We start from the raw sequence: 14379 nt of genomic DNA on the forward strand, positions 1-14379 counted from the left end.
ATCTCCCGCGTCCGAGCTGCCGCCCCTGCGCCTGGCGTGCCGACGAGCCCCGCGTGGGCCCGGCAGCGTTTTCCCTGCCTCGCGGCCTCTCTTCCTAGTACCGATATTATTTTTTTCATAGCGGGCAAAGTAAATAGCGTGAAGAAGGCCGGAGCAGGCCCGCTGCGAACGCACCGGTATTAAATTGCACGTTAGATCTGCCTGCGGACTAAATTTATGCGCAGCATAAATTTCCCGACGCAATGCTCGAGTCGTGCAGCTTTCAAAGCCGCTCGAAATTACAGCTAAAAACCTCAAAAAACGGAGGTAGGAGAATGTCCTCTTGTGTGCACGCCAGGTCGAGGCATGAAAAGTGCCTTGTGCGACTGCGAGTGAGCTGAAATTACACAATTTGGGCCACAAGCGTGGCTGTGTGACCCTTCTTTGAAAGTCCGCTGCCGCTGCTTAATTAAGCCGAGGTACTAATCTAACCGTGCCTGGCGGTGCCGTGTTTTGGGCTTTCTGTCTCTGTTGCTGGGAAATGGTGCTTGAGGGGAAAAAATCGTCCCGTTCGGCCCTGGAAAAACAAGCCGGGGCGCCAGGGCGCAGTTTGGCGCTGCTTTTGAGCCCGCTTGGCGTCTCTGGAAGCGGCTTTGCGGCAGAGTGTGTTTTGGAAACGCTCTTAAACGCCGTAGCGTCGCCTCTGTGGGGGGATGGATTTATTTCGGAGGTGTAATTGCTCCTCTTTTCTCTTTTCCTCTAGAAACGGGCACGAAAGCTGACGAAAGCGCCCCTTTGGAGGGTGCCCAAAGCGACGAGGGCGATGGCGGTGCGGCTGCAGAGCTCTGGAGCTCGCCCCCGACGAAGCCGCGCGCCGGCGCGACGGAGAAAGCCTTCAGCGGCGTCGCTCCCCCCGAAGCCCCCATCATCCTCAGCCCCCCGCAGACGCTTAAGCCGGACACGTACAACCTGGTGTGGCGCGCGGGGCGGGACGGCGGCTCGCCCGTCAACGCCTATTTTGTGAAGTATCGCAAGGTAACGGCCCTGGCAGCCGCGTTTCGGCGCTTTAGGCTTCTCGGGGAGCCGATAACTGTCGCGGTATCGGTGTTAACAAGACCGCGGCGTCAGGCCGGAGAGAACACAGCCGAACCGCGGCTTTGCTGCGGCCACGCAGGCAGCTTATTTTAGGAAAGCCTGAATTTGGTCGCGAGTACGCCGCTCTATCCAGATTTAAGCGGGATTTATTCAGCAGAGCCACTGTTTTCATTAAAACGAGAACCAAGAGATGCCTGTGCCCGTGCTCCCGAGCAAAAAAGCTTTCTCCGTGGCAAAACCCTTCGGTTTATTTTTTCATAAGCTTTTTAATCCTCTGCATCCTGCTCTTGTCTTAGCCTGCGGGGGAACGCTCAGATTTCTGACCTGTCGGTTCCTGAAAGCCCGACGCCAAACCTGTCGACGCGATTTCTCATGCAGAGCGAGCTGGCGCACCTAAGCGCCGTCGGTTTTGAGCACCCATTCAGCCTTTTGGATGCCTCCCCTTCCCTCGTAACAGTCCTTCCCATGTCAAACATGCTTGCTCGTGTTTCTCAGCAGTGCTGGTCCCTTTTTTTAGGGTGATAGTCTTTTTGTCATAAACCTGCTTTATTGATATCCTTCTTTAAAAAATCTCGAGGGGGAAAAAAACAGTTATGTCCTCAGAAAAAAATCATTTAAAAGACCTCTGCATAACCTCTGATAATCCAGAGCATTTAGCTCTGCCTTCCATGTTTTATTAAAGTCTTACGTTGTTTAGTCATTTATTTTTGGTAGAATCTCTGTCTTTTCCTTTGGGATTTGGGGTGATGTTTTCCCGAAAAAAGGTCAAGCATTAAGAGACTACCCTGAATCTCTTTGCTTTCCTCCCTGGAGCTGGCGATTGTGCTGTTAAATTAAAAAGCCTTTTTTTCAAAAAAGGAACCATGCATTAATAAAACCCAACTCTTTAGTCTCCCTACTGACTTTTGTTTTTCCCCCCCAACCTCTAGAAGTAACCAAGACATGCTTTTGTTGCCCGTTTTGGCCAATAAATATTTCAAAACGCTTCAGTATGGGGAAAGCTGGGGTGGTTCAGCATATCTTTCTCCCTAGGGTGTTGGGTCCGGCCTTTAACACCCTGCACGCCGCGAGCTAAAGGCGGGTTGAAGCATTAAACATCTTTTGGTCTCCCGCTAGTTCTAGGCGCACGTGGTAGCGATGGTTTGTCTCCGCAGCTGGAGGACGGCGGCGGCGCGGCGGGCGGCTGGCACACGGTGCGCGTCCCCGGCAGCGAGCACGAGCTGCGGCTGGCGGAGCTGGAGCCCTCGAGCCTCTACGAGGTGCTGATGGTGGCCAGGAGCGCTGCCGGCGAGGGGCAGCCGGCCATGCTGACGTTCCGCACGAGCAAAGGTGGGTGCCGCACGGGCTCCCCGCATCCTCGGCTTTCGGGGGGACATTTATTTGAGTTGCATGAGCTGTTAAACCCTTGATAAAATGCTCTGCAATTTGGCTGCTTTTGCTTTAACGAAGCTATGTCGTGGTTGGGAGCAGCCTGTCCTTCAGCTTTTCACAGGCCCCAAAAACTCTCCGCAGTGATGAGCTGCCTTTGTGCTTCCCTGTCTAACTGAGCGATGCTGCTCCTGGTCCAATTTGCAGGCATTTCGCTAAAAAGCCCTCTGTGGTTTTGGACCAGAAGCCAGCTGTTTTGATACATGTGCGCAGAGAAGGACAAACAAATGAGCATTTCCCAATGGGGTTTTTTTTCCACTCCAGCTTAGAAGCTGGTGTTCTTAAGCATACAGATAATCAGATATTTTTCCTACTTTTGAACAAGAACCAGATAGCTTAAAATTTCATTAAAAAGGTAACGTGAAATCCGTTAATTCACAGAACATATGAACGGGGCTGCATGGGCACAGGCCAGAAGTCCATCCAGCTCAGTATCCTTGGTCCAGCTGGGCCAAACCCGGTTCCCGTAGTATTTTCCTTTCGGCAAGGTGAGAATCCCTGGGCTGGAGGGAGAAGTCTCTTCTCTTGCTCCCCTGGAGAAACTCCCGAATAAATTGCCATCCTGCCCGTTCGGTTGTGATTCGGAGCCAGGCTTTCACCCTCTGCGCTGTAGCTAGCGATCCCGCGGAGCGGGCACATTGCAAGAAGCCGTGGATATCGTTTTCTCCAGTCCCTGAGTTTATTTACCGTGTATCAAACGTTTTTAGAAAGATCATCGTCCTCAAAGAACACGCAGGCTCCGTCTCCGCCGGTGGGCGTTCCTAAACACCCCGTCCTTCACGAAGGCACGAATAATTTCGGTGTCGTCCTTCCGGACCTGTCTCGACACAGCGGAGGTAGGTGTCCGGCTTGCTTGCGTGTTAAGAGTTACCGTGCGAGCCCAGATGCATCTGAGTTAACATCCAAAGTGTTTATTCCTATTCTAGATGTTTGCATTATCTACTTTATTTCCTATTTATTCCTTCGGACTCTTTGCAGATGGGCTTTTTCTCCTCTTGTGAGACTTTGGTGAGGGAGGTCAGATCTTAGCAACTGCATCTGGCCGGGGTTGCTGTTCTAATGTATGTTTCCAGAGTAAAAGCTTGGTTTATTCCAGTCAGCGTTTTAAGTTAGCCACCTGCACTGCCTCATCGATGCTTCTACAGCACCTTTTAATGCGTCTCTTCCAGAATTTAGCTTTTTTGGTGAGATATTTGATGCTATGGGGGTTAGCAAACGCGTGCCCTAGCCTAGCGAGCATGAAAGATGCTCTTGCCTTTGTATTCGGCTCTTAAATAGGAGCTAAAAGTAGTCTTTCGTATGTAACCTGCGTTCTTGCTGCTGATTTTTAAACCCGCCATTGCTTTTCTTTCCTGAGTGCTCTGGTTTTCCCTTCTCTTGCGCTGTGGAAGCAGAACCGAGAGGAAGAGCCCGAGGGGATGCCCCTATCCAAAGTCCCGAGTTCTCAGAGCGGATCATATCCGTCCTGACCACGTTTTGGGGGGCTTCCCAGAAACAGGCGTGTTTCTTTTTTTACAAGAAGAGGCATCTGCTTCCCGATAGGGGTGACTTTTAGCCTGCTTTCCGGTGAAAACACGATGATTATGCTCCTTCCTCTCTTCACCCCAAGCTTTGAACCCGTTTGCCTGCTTGGGGCAAATTTATCTGGGGGCAGAGAGCTTAAAAGCATTTTGGTATCCGAAGTGTGGTAAAGCGGCGGCTGAATGGCGAGGCTTATCCATCCCTGGGCGAGGGAGCCGAGCGCCGCGTGCTCCCGGTGTCGCTAAATCTGAAGCAGCCGCGCAGGGGGGCTTGGCTGCGGCCTGCTCAGTGGCCCCCGAGCTGCCACCGGCGCTCGGATCCCGTTCCCATCGGTGGCAGGCACCGCCTTGGTGAAAACGAGCTGGTTTGGTAAAGCCTGGCGTGGTTTTAAGCAGATTCACTAACGCCACCTCTTTCCGTTCTCTCTGCTCCGCTGCTGTCTGTCTTCCAGGGAGCTCAGTAAGTACTTCACTTGTTGCATGCTTTGTTTGCTCTTCGCTTCTCCCAAATGATATTTTTGGCACTGCCGCGCTCGTTAGTGCGTACGGATCAAAGCCTCGCTGGGTCTGTGGGAATTTGTGTGTTGTTTTTTTTTTTAAATAGACCCAAATTGTTCCCATTCATTTAGCATGTGCTTCTGCTCCATGTGCAGATGGGTCGGGGCAGTGTGCTCCCATATTATTTTGGATTATTTTGCTGATAAAATAAATGTTTTATGATGAATTCCTGCTCTTCAAGGGTATTTCTGTGACCTCATAGTTTAATTATTTCCTCCAATAACTTAAATATCCGTTCAGAGACAAGTACTGTCATTTCTTTCGACTAGAAATGTCGTACGCCTTTTCCGGAAGAGTGAAGGGAGCAGTTGTTAAAGGAGGATTTAAAGGTTTTCATTGTTAATACCTGAATCCAACTTAAGCATCAGCATCTAGTTTAATCACTTCCCGTAGAAAACGGAGCTTCACGTGGCTCTAATCCCCTCGTAACCGAATCCCTCGTTTCAGTTCCAGAAGCTCCCGACCGACCTACCATCTCCACGGCGTCGGAATCGTCCGTCTACGTCACCTGGATACCGCGAGCCAACGGCGGCTCCCCCATCACCGCCTTTAAAGTGGAGTATAAGCGCCTGGGCCGAAACAGCGACTGGCTGATTGCAGCCGACAACATCTCTCCGTCTAAACTGTCCGTGGAAGTCCGGAACTTGGAGCCAGGTATTAAAAAAAAAATCTTTGCTTCGGCAGCTCTTGGTGCCATTTTCTTTGCTTAGACGGCTGCGCTCCTGCTGAGTAAATACTTCGGATTTTGGATCGTTTCATTAACTTCTGCTTGGATTATCTTGTTTTCCTGGGGGATAGGAGTTCATTACCCAAATTAGTGTTGATTTCTTAGCTTTCCAAGTGAAAGGAGATGCCATAATTCAGCACTTCATCGCAGGGAGATGAAGGTTATGTTTTATGGCTGTTTTGAACTTAACCCTCATGCCGGTAAGCACTCAGAACATAAAAAAACAGAAGAATGTTTTAAAGAAAAGATGTTTCTCCTGGTTTCTGGTCTTTTCTAGTGTTAAAAGCATAAGGAAAGAGGTTAAGGATAGGGGGAACAGATGATGATGATTCATGTCCTCTGTATCTTCTCAGTGCTCACTGGTTTGCAGCTCAGGGACTTCCTGAGCTGATGGGGGCATCTCCGTCTCTGCGTCTCTTCGGATTTTTCTTCACTGAATTTCCCTCTTCACTCTCGCAAGCTGTTTGTGTTTCCCATGTCCGCGTCGGTCTGTGGCGACAAGGCCTGCGTTTTTTCTAATTGGTGGCTGGGCAAAAAGTGCTTCCTAATCTGTTTAGTCTCCTTGAATCCTGTTTGTAGTGCTTGTTTTTGCTGCGACTCCTTCCTCTCGCTTTTCTTCCCTTAAAAGGAGAAATGTATAAGTTCCGCGTGATCGCCGTGAACAACTATGGGGAGAGCCCGCGGAGCGCAGCCTCGCGACCTTACCAAGTGGCCGGCTTCACCAACCGCTTCTCCAGCCGCCCCATCGCAGGACCTCACATTGCTTACACCGAAGCCATCAGCGACACTCAGATCATGTTGAAATGGACTGTAAGTACGACTGTCTTCCGCTCTTTTCACAGCTGTGGGCCAGTTTTTACTGCTTTGGGTAATAAAACGCCTTTTTCATGCCGTTGGCTGCTTCCTTGCCCTCTGCACCGCTCGTTTCCCAGCTCGCCTCGGCCGCCGCGCGGCAGCATCGAGGTCTTGCCCTCCTCTGAGCGCGTTTAAGGTTAGCCCAGATACAAGCGGTTCCGGTGCAAGGCTCCTTGGCCTGCTCGCTTTGGCACAGACGGACCGCTGCTAACGTCGCGAGCGAGCTGGCCTCCGCTTGCCGCGGTCCGGTCAGCCCGGGCGGCTCTGCCTGGAGCCGCTGTCGCGCTTGGAAACCCGTCACCTTCCCTCGCGCCTGGTAGGAGCTTTGCCTCGGAGAAACATTTGCCTTTCCCCCGTTACCTCGGCTTTTGTAAACAAGTACTTTAAGGTCCTTATTGAAACCCGCAGAAATTCTCTGCTCGTGTTTTGAAATCTAAGCCCCCGGTGTACTTTGGAGGATTAAACGCGTCGAGTTCCCGGTGTTAGTTTGCTCTACCAGCTCAGCTCGAAGAGATGTTAAGGATAATAAACTTAAAATAACCTCTGGTTCCTCAGGAGGCTGCATAACTTCGAGTAAAATATTCCCAGCCGAAGTTTAGAACGGCGGTAACTGTTTCTGAGGTAAAAATACTCCTGCAGCTTTTCCACTACCGTTTTTTATGCAAATTTCCGTGCTGTTGATGGTCAAACCCTGACGGACTGTTCGGAAAGCGAGACGGGAGGACGGTGCCCGGCGCTCTGCGTGAAGTCACCTGAATGAAGCTTCTAACATTTTAGTGGGGTGAGGGACGTATTTTCCTTCTGGCGCAGAAATAGCTGCGCTGTTCGCATCCGCTTCGTCTTGCAGCGAGGGAAAATGGTCAAAACAGTTTGACCTTCGTATAACAGAGAGGGACTGTGGTGCTTGCGGATCACTGCTGTCGCGCTGAAGCTGCTGCTGCTTGAAAACAGTCCTGCATGGAAAAAAAAAAAAGGCTTTTGAAGTGTTTAGTCAGGGGTGATGACTCAGTAGCGCTTGATTTAAAGCTGTCTTTAATGCGGTCTCTCCCTTCCCTTTTAGTACATCACTTCAAGCAACAACAACACGCCCATCCAAGGGTTTTACATCTACTACCGGCCGACGGACAGCGACAACGACAGCGACTACAAGAGGGACGTCGTGGAAGGTGCGGTATTTGCCCGCTTAATAACGCTGCTGGATGGGGAGGAACATCGCGTAGCCGCGTTGGCTGTGTTTATGTGAAATCTAAACTGCTTTTCCCAAACTAAGCCTTTATAATATATTTCACAGGAGGAGCTATCGCAACTACATACCGTCAAATCCTGCCCACACATGAACTTGTTTCTTCCCTCTGAAGCCGTGGCTACGTTGAGGATTGAGATCTAAATACTGTTTTTAAGTTTATCTTGTTACTGCGCTGCAAATCCTTAATGCAGATGTGTTTCATACTGGCTTAACTGAAGTAATGGAATAAAGAGAAACCAGCATAAATGAGACTTAAGCCAGGGTGGGTGCATCTGTGTTACAGGCTGTTGTAACTAGGCGGGTTTTAAGATGTTGAACCCCAGCACAGGCTTTTCAGTTGCCCTTTTGAAATCATTTCTCCTTTTACCTCACTTATCCTGCTGTAAGGAAGCTACTTTTAGCCCCAAGTGCAGCAGGACCCTGCAAACGCAGGTAGGTCTGTGCTTCGTTTTGCATTTTAATCAGGGGCTGTTTTCTTTTTCTACGCATATTAGATCATTATTTTCCTGGAAGAAGTTATTAGATAATGTCTGTGCTAGTCCAGAAGTGGAAAACACTTTTAAAAACATTTTACTTAAAACGTCCTTATTGCTTGGGCTGAGTCAACGCAGTGATCTCATTCTGTCCCAATGACGTTAATTATTTTTCCCCCCTGTTTTCTTCAGTTACAGGAGGAATGAGCCTTTATTTTGAAAACTTTCCCTGGTGCAAACAGTACGCACAGTACTTTGATGCGTGACACAAGCTTTTGCACACTCTAACGCTATTAAAGACCCGGGGTTTCTGCTCAGAGGTTTGCTTTCAAGACGCTCAGGCAGGCAGCTTTGTCTGCAAACGTGTTTTACCCTTCGCTAGGCAGAACCTGTGTTTATAAATCTTACACACTGAGCAGTTAGTTGTTTAAGTGGGCTCCGCCTGCTGTGAAATTAGCTCGTTTCTGATTTTTTTTCTCTTTTCCCTCCCCTGAGCGTACGTGTGTTGAACTCTCTGGCAGTCTGAAGCCATTAGCAGCCGCTCTGCTCTGCCAGAGGCTGCAGCAAAAACGTGTTTGGTGGAAATAACTCCGGCTTTCTCAGGGCTGCGCTCCCCGAACAGGCTTTTTGACGAAAAAACTCTTAATCAAAGCGCCGTCAGAAGCGCCCGATATGGAAAAACATAGAGAAGCATGTGACTCGCTTCAGCTCTTTTGCCATAAATCTTTTGCCTTCTTTCTCCCCCCTCTGTTACCTTTGAATTCGTCAGCTTGCCCTTGACGGGGGAATTTTATCTCAAAACGGCTGCGCGAGCCGTGTGGAAAGGGCCGCGGTGCCTGTAGGAGCGAAGCAGTCGCCCCAGGCTTTACCTCGCTGCTTCCTGTCGAGTCTTGTCTTCGGAGACATCCAAAACGCCACGGAAAACTTCCCTCTTATAAACCCTGCTACGGGCAAAATTGGATTTTCTTTTTTTTTTTTTTTTTTTTTTTTTTTTTTTTTTTTTAGAGGGGAAAAGCTTGGCCGGGCTGGCTCGGCAGTATCTTTCGGCAGCGTTAAGCGAATGTGGAACTGGCCCTAACCCGCGTTTCGCTTGCCGCGAGGCTCCAGGCGATCGAGTCGGGACCGTAAACGCAGCCCGATGTCGGTTGTTTAAATGTTTTTCCTCGCTAATGGTGCGCGGCGAGGACGGTCGGAGGGCCTGCGCTCGTTGCAGTTCCCCTAATGGTTGGAAGTGGAAACCTAAAACCTGCTGCAGTAATTACAGAAAGGAATGCTTGGGGGTGGGAGCGCCGGGGACGGAGCAGGGAGAAGTCCGGAGCCGGGGAAAAGCCGGTCGCGGCTTCGGCCCCAGGGTTTGTGCCTCCTCGCCGGGGATGCCCGCTCGATTTTAGCCTCCCGAGCGCGCTGGGGAGCCCCGAAGCCCTGCAGCGGAGACGGGCGCCCCGGGGCCTTTTCCCAGCCAGAGCGGAGTCACTGCGACAGCCCCTGCCAGCCGAGTGGGCTTCGTTGTTATTATTATTATTTTATTTTTTATTAATGCTTAAATCAGTAGGTGGTATGACAGTTTCTTAGAAACAGTGGAAACAGTTCAAGGTGGTATTTTCCAAGAGGGATTAGAAGTGCTCAAACAGTTAATTAAACTCGCTGGGAGGAAAAAAAAAAAAAGAAAAAAAAAGAAAAAAAAGTCGCTGTTTATTAAAGTTTGTCACAAGCCCGCGAAAGTAAAACCGGCGAGTGATTTATGTGGAAGCGCTCGGCACTTCAGGAGGGTGTCTAAATGAAACGCTGGCCGCCGGCCAGGCCTGACAAACCCGTCCTATTAGAGAAGATTGCTTGGCCTGCGCTCCCGCTCCCCGGGGGCAGGCGGAGGCAGAGCGGCGGCCTTGCCGGCCGCTTGGGTTTCCCGGGACGTTTAATAAAACCCACCTTCGCCTCTCTGCGGCTTCTCGCTAAGCGGGCGACCCCGACGCGTCCTCCCGGAGAAAATAGCGACTAGCGATGCCGTGGGATTGCGCATGGCGGCGGGTTTTACCCCCCCGGCGTTTCCCCCCCATCCAAAAATAATCTATTTTCTGTTACGCTTGTTTTTCCTTGCTGTTTGCCCTGAATGTCATAAAAAAAACTGGTATAAGCCATCCTAGACATCTGTATGCCAGTGATGAATGAAGGAAAGCTTATTCTGTATTAAAAATACATAGTTTGTAAACTGCTACAACATATATCAGGGTAGAAGAGAGCAATGCTGTATGTAACACCCAGAACTGCCGCTGACGTTAAGTTTCGGGATTTGGGAAATTTGGAGATCTGGTTTGCAGGTTCAGCGCTTCCCTCTTCTTCGTAGAGAAGAGTATTTATAGTAATTTCTATTTTTTAAATGTACAAAATCAAAAGAATGTTTTCGTTCAAGGTTGTTTTGCAAAACGGATTTTTTTAAACATGGAAAATTCTGTAATTCCCAGAAAAAAGCCAAAGAAGGGTTAGTGAAGACTGCTGCGCTGAGAGGAACAGCCGTGGTACCGCAGCGTTTTATCCGGACAGGCCCAGCAACATGCGTGTAGCTAATTCTGCCCCCGAGTCGATGACACGTGGTTAAATCTCTCCCCGTAGGTACGAAGCAGTGGCACTTGATAAACCACCTGCAGCCGGAAACGTCCTACGACATCAAAATGCAGTGCTACAACGAAGGCGGCGAAAGCGAGTACAGCAACGTGATGATCTGCGAAACCAAAGGTGAGGCGTGCGGCACCGAGTTCAATGCCGCTTTTCTTTCTCCTCACTTTTGCAATGCAAAAATCGAAGGCGCTTTAATTCTCCAGAGCCTTTTTAGGGGCATTGCTCCGTCTCCAGCTCTGCGATAGGACTGCTGCTCCGCAGTGGTTTTGCCGGGACGATAGCCTCCCCGCGGGACGCAGCCGGGCTCTCGCAGACGATGGGATTGATTCGTACGTCTGGTTTGTGTCTTCGGGGCTCCGTGACACGTTGTATAAGTGCGGAGCGCAGCAATTGATGGCCGCGCTGGCCGCCTCCCTCGCTAATCCCGCGTGCCTCTGGCACGGAGTCTGCGCTGCTCTCTGCAAGCGTCAGATATGGCAGTCACATTTATTTTGCGAAGGGTTCCTGCCTCCTCTAATCTCTAAAACCAAGTAAGGCCCTAAAGGGAAAATGCAGGCAGCAAACTTCAAATGCAGCGCTACAAGAAAATGGCTTTTCTCTTTAAGCCCCTAAGAGCAGCTTCGCTCCTCGCCTAACTAAGCGCGCGGGGTGTTAGCGGTAGGTAGAACGACCCTGGGCAGCGGCCCGTCGAAAACCCATGTGGATTCATGTCCCAGCCGAGACTGGCGTCTCGTCTCGGTGATTTGCAATACCTCCAACGAGCGGGGGGTCATGTCGGATAGAAGCCGGTCATCTGGCCGCGGGCAAACACCCGCTGTGGTTTCTTCTGACCTCAGAAGCGCAAAGATTTGCGCTCTCGCGAGCCGGGAGTCGGCGCGCTTCGAGCCGCGCGTACGCCGGGCCGCTCATTAAAGCTGCAGGCGACCTCAATGAGAGGGTTAGCAAGCTGGATAATAACCGTTTTCCAAGGCAAATAGTTATTACCCAATCGTAGTTGGCCTCCTTATTATACTTTTTAATACCGGCTTGGAAGCGTTCCCTCGGAGGCATTAGGATCTTAACTCCAGCGGTAATTATTTTCGCTTCGTAACTTGAAAACGCGTTTAGAAAACTCGTTTTATGAACGTACCCGCACTTGTTTCTTATCTTATCCAGTGAAACGCACACCGGGAGCGTCAGAATACCCCGTCAAAGACCTGAGCACGCCACCCAACGCCCCGGACCGAGTCGGGGGCGGCGGAGCCGGCCCCTCCAACGGCCCCGTCCGCAGCAGCGACATGCTCTACTTGATCGTGGGCAGCGTCCTGGGGGTGATGGTCCTTATTCTGATAGTCTTCATTGCCATGTGCCTCTGGAAGAACCGGCAGCAGAACGCCATGCAGAGTGAGTCGGGTTCGGTTTCCCTTCGCGTTGGCGTTGGATGGGAAACTATCGCCCGGGTAAAGGCGGCAATGTCCCTATTGCGTTTCTGTGAGCGGGAAACGGTCACGAGCCGACTGGCGTTTCTCCTGCGTTATCGTGGGGTTGTGCCGCAGTTTACCCACCAGCCTTTTCGGAGCTAGCAGAATCCCTTTAGCACGCTTTTCTGCTCCCAGTGCGTAAATCAACTGTGTTCTTTCTGTAGCTTGGGGTTATTTTTAAATGTCCTTACAATGAGAAACGAAGCAAAACTTCTCCTAAGATAAGATAGTGTCTTCAGGCGCTGGCCAAAGATATTTTTTTGGCAGTAGTTCATAAAAGATAGCAGAGGGTCTATCGATTATATAAATGGTTTGTTTTTAGAACGCTCTTCTCGGGGACTGACGTCAGCCGAGTCCTTTAAGACCAGCGTTCCTGATCTGTTTTCCAGGACATGGCTGTTTTCCATGTCTGCATTTACATACTGAGCACTTAAACACTGCAGTTAATTTACAGCAACTGTAGAAAGAGGAGATAAGTGTGTCGCATTTTAGAGGTGCTCGCTCAGCTGCTCCCTTGGAAAGCCGCGTGCTTTCTGCGGCAAAACGACAGTCGTGCTGTCTGGATCTCTTGCAGAATACGACCCTCCCGGCTACCTCTACCAAGGCACAGATATCAACGGGCAAATGATCGAATACGCGACCTTGCCCGGCCCGAGCCACGTCAACGGCAGCGTTCACGGCGGCTTCCTCGCCAACGGCTGCCCGCACCTCCATCACAAAGTCGCCAACGGAGTTAACGGGATTGGGAACGGAGGAGCTGGGCTTTACCCGGGCCACGGCAGCTCCCTGGCGCGGGCACGTGTGGACTACGAACATCCCCACCATCTTGTGAACGTAAGGTCTTACCCTGAGCGAAAGGCCCAACCTCGGGGATTTATCCAGAATTTGTAGGAACAGGCTTAGTTTGGGTGGGGAGCTGCTGATCCCTTGATAACAGCCAGTTCCACCAAGCGATTTTTCCCAAAGGAGGCAACGGGGCCGATATTTCTGATCCAAATATCGCGTTTCTATTTGAGGCTATCGGATGACAGCAGAAATTCCGCTTATTCCGCTTTTACCCTCCCCAGAACAGCATGCGAGCTTGGAGAATTCCTCGGCGCTGGGTCGAGACGCTTTCCTCGTGCATATGGTATTTCTCAATCTTCACGTTAAATAGATTTAATTATAGCTGCTTATTCTGCAGCTTTATGGATCACCCGCTTTCCCCCACCTGTTTCAGATCTGTAACTCTAAGCAACGCTATTAATTATACTGAAGCACGAATGTAGCGGGAGGGTCCATAAAATAAAACATCCCATACGTCTCTCAGTGCAGCAACGTAATGAGACCGTCTTTCTTACTCCCTCGTTTTGAAACTTTGGAGACGGGCTCATTTTTTTGTTCCGAAATTTGAAAATAAAATGAAAAACTAGCTCGAGTCTGGGATCCAGCCTTTGTATGCTGTGGAAAAATACTTCATTTGCTGAAACGCGTCCCGTTTCCAAGAGAGAATAATGATTTCATTATTGTCTATGGAAACAGATGGCTTGCATTCAAACTCACTAAACTCACTCAAAACTGTGAACATTGCCCAGGAAAACTGAAAGAAAAAGTTCAAAAAGTCTGAGCAACGCATGCTGTTTCTGGAGGGGGAGAAAAAAAACCGGGGCTATTGTTTGCGTTAGTAATTGAACGCAAGCGCTTCGTTTTATTGAGCAACAAATTAGCGCTCGCACAGTAGTTGCCGCTTCGGATAAGCCCGGTTTTGAGCGGAGCTTTGGTTTGAAAAGCCAGGGCCCAAACTTGCTGGCGAGCCGCATGGCGCCTTCCCAGCGCCTACAAGCTCAGCCCAGGCGCACGCTACGCAGGTGCTCCTGTGCTGATGTTTTCCCCCGTAGCCGAAACGGGGTTGGCGAGGCAGAGAGAGAAGGACAGGATGTTCCCATTCTCATTAGCGCGCTCTTTATTGTTCCATTGATTGGACTGAATGAGGAGGAGAGCAACTGGCCAGGATGGCAATCAGCGCTAATTAGGCATTTCCTCGCTGATCCCTATCGGACTGAGCCGCCTCAGGCCCGGCCGGGTTTTTCAGCAGAAGCAAACGAGATGGGTCGAAGCTGCCGCGGCTTCGCGTCTCGAAATTCAGGCGTTTTTTCCCCACCTTGCCGCTCGCCGCGTGGTAGCGTGGCCCGGCGGCACCGTTTGCTGCCGGCTCTCGCGCCGGCGTCCGCCCGGCACTTAACAATGAGGTATGTGTTAATCTGGGCATCGCGCTTGCTCGCAACGGCCCCTCCGGCCAAAACTAACACCGCCGAATCCCTCTCACCCCGAGTCATTGCTGGCGGAGGAATTACCCCATCTGTGCAAACAGCAAGTGTTTCAAAAATCAGCGTAGCGGAGTCGACTGATCTAATCGGAGTAATTGCGGGGAAGTGGGATGGGTTTG

The 14379-nt window shown here is 50.6% G+C and overlaps 1 protein-coding gene across 3 annotated transcripts in view; it reads left to right on the plus strand.

Moving 5' to 3' along the window:
* The window catches only part of CDON (cell adhesion associated, oncogene regulated), a 40595-nt gene that overhangs the window by 21417 nt on the left and 4799 nt on the right, over positions 1-14379 (plus strand). For all 3 annotated transcript variants that reach the window (XM_064524358.1, XM_064524359.1, XM_026120462.2), the window contains 9 exons: positions 743-1014; positions 2229-2403; positions 3210-3338; positions 5028-5234; positions 5936-6117; positions 7223-7328; positions 10489-10611; positions 11650-11877; positions 12529-12788. In XM_064524358.1, coding sequence (XP_064380428.1) covers positions 743-1014; positions 2229-2403; positions 3210-3338; positions 5028-5234; positions 5936-6117; positions 7223-7328; positions 10489-10611; positions 11650-11877; positions 12529-12788 — 1682 coding nt within the window. The remainder of the gene's footprint in view (positions 1-742; positions 1015-2228; positions 2404-3209; positions 3339-5027; positions 5235-5935; positions 6118-7222; positions 7329-10488; positions 10612-11649; positions 11878-12528; positions 12789-14379) is intronic.

This window comes from Dromaius novaehollandiae, chromosome 21 (genome assembly GCF_036370855.1).
Source record: "Dromaius novaehollandiae isolate bDroNov1 chromosome 21, bDroNov1.hap1, whole genome shotgun sequence".
NCBI classification, from domain to species: domain Eukaryota; kingdom Metazoa; phylum Chordata; class Aves; order Casuariiformes; family Dromaiidae; genus Dromaius; species Dromaius novaehollandiae.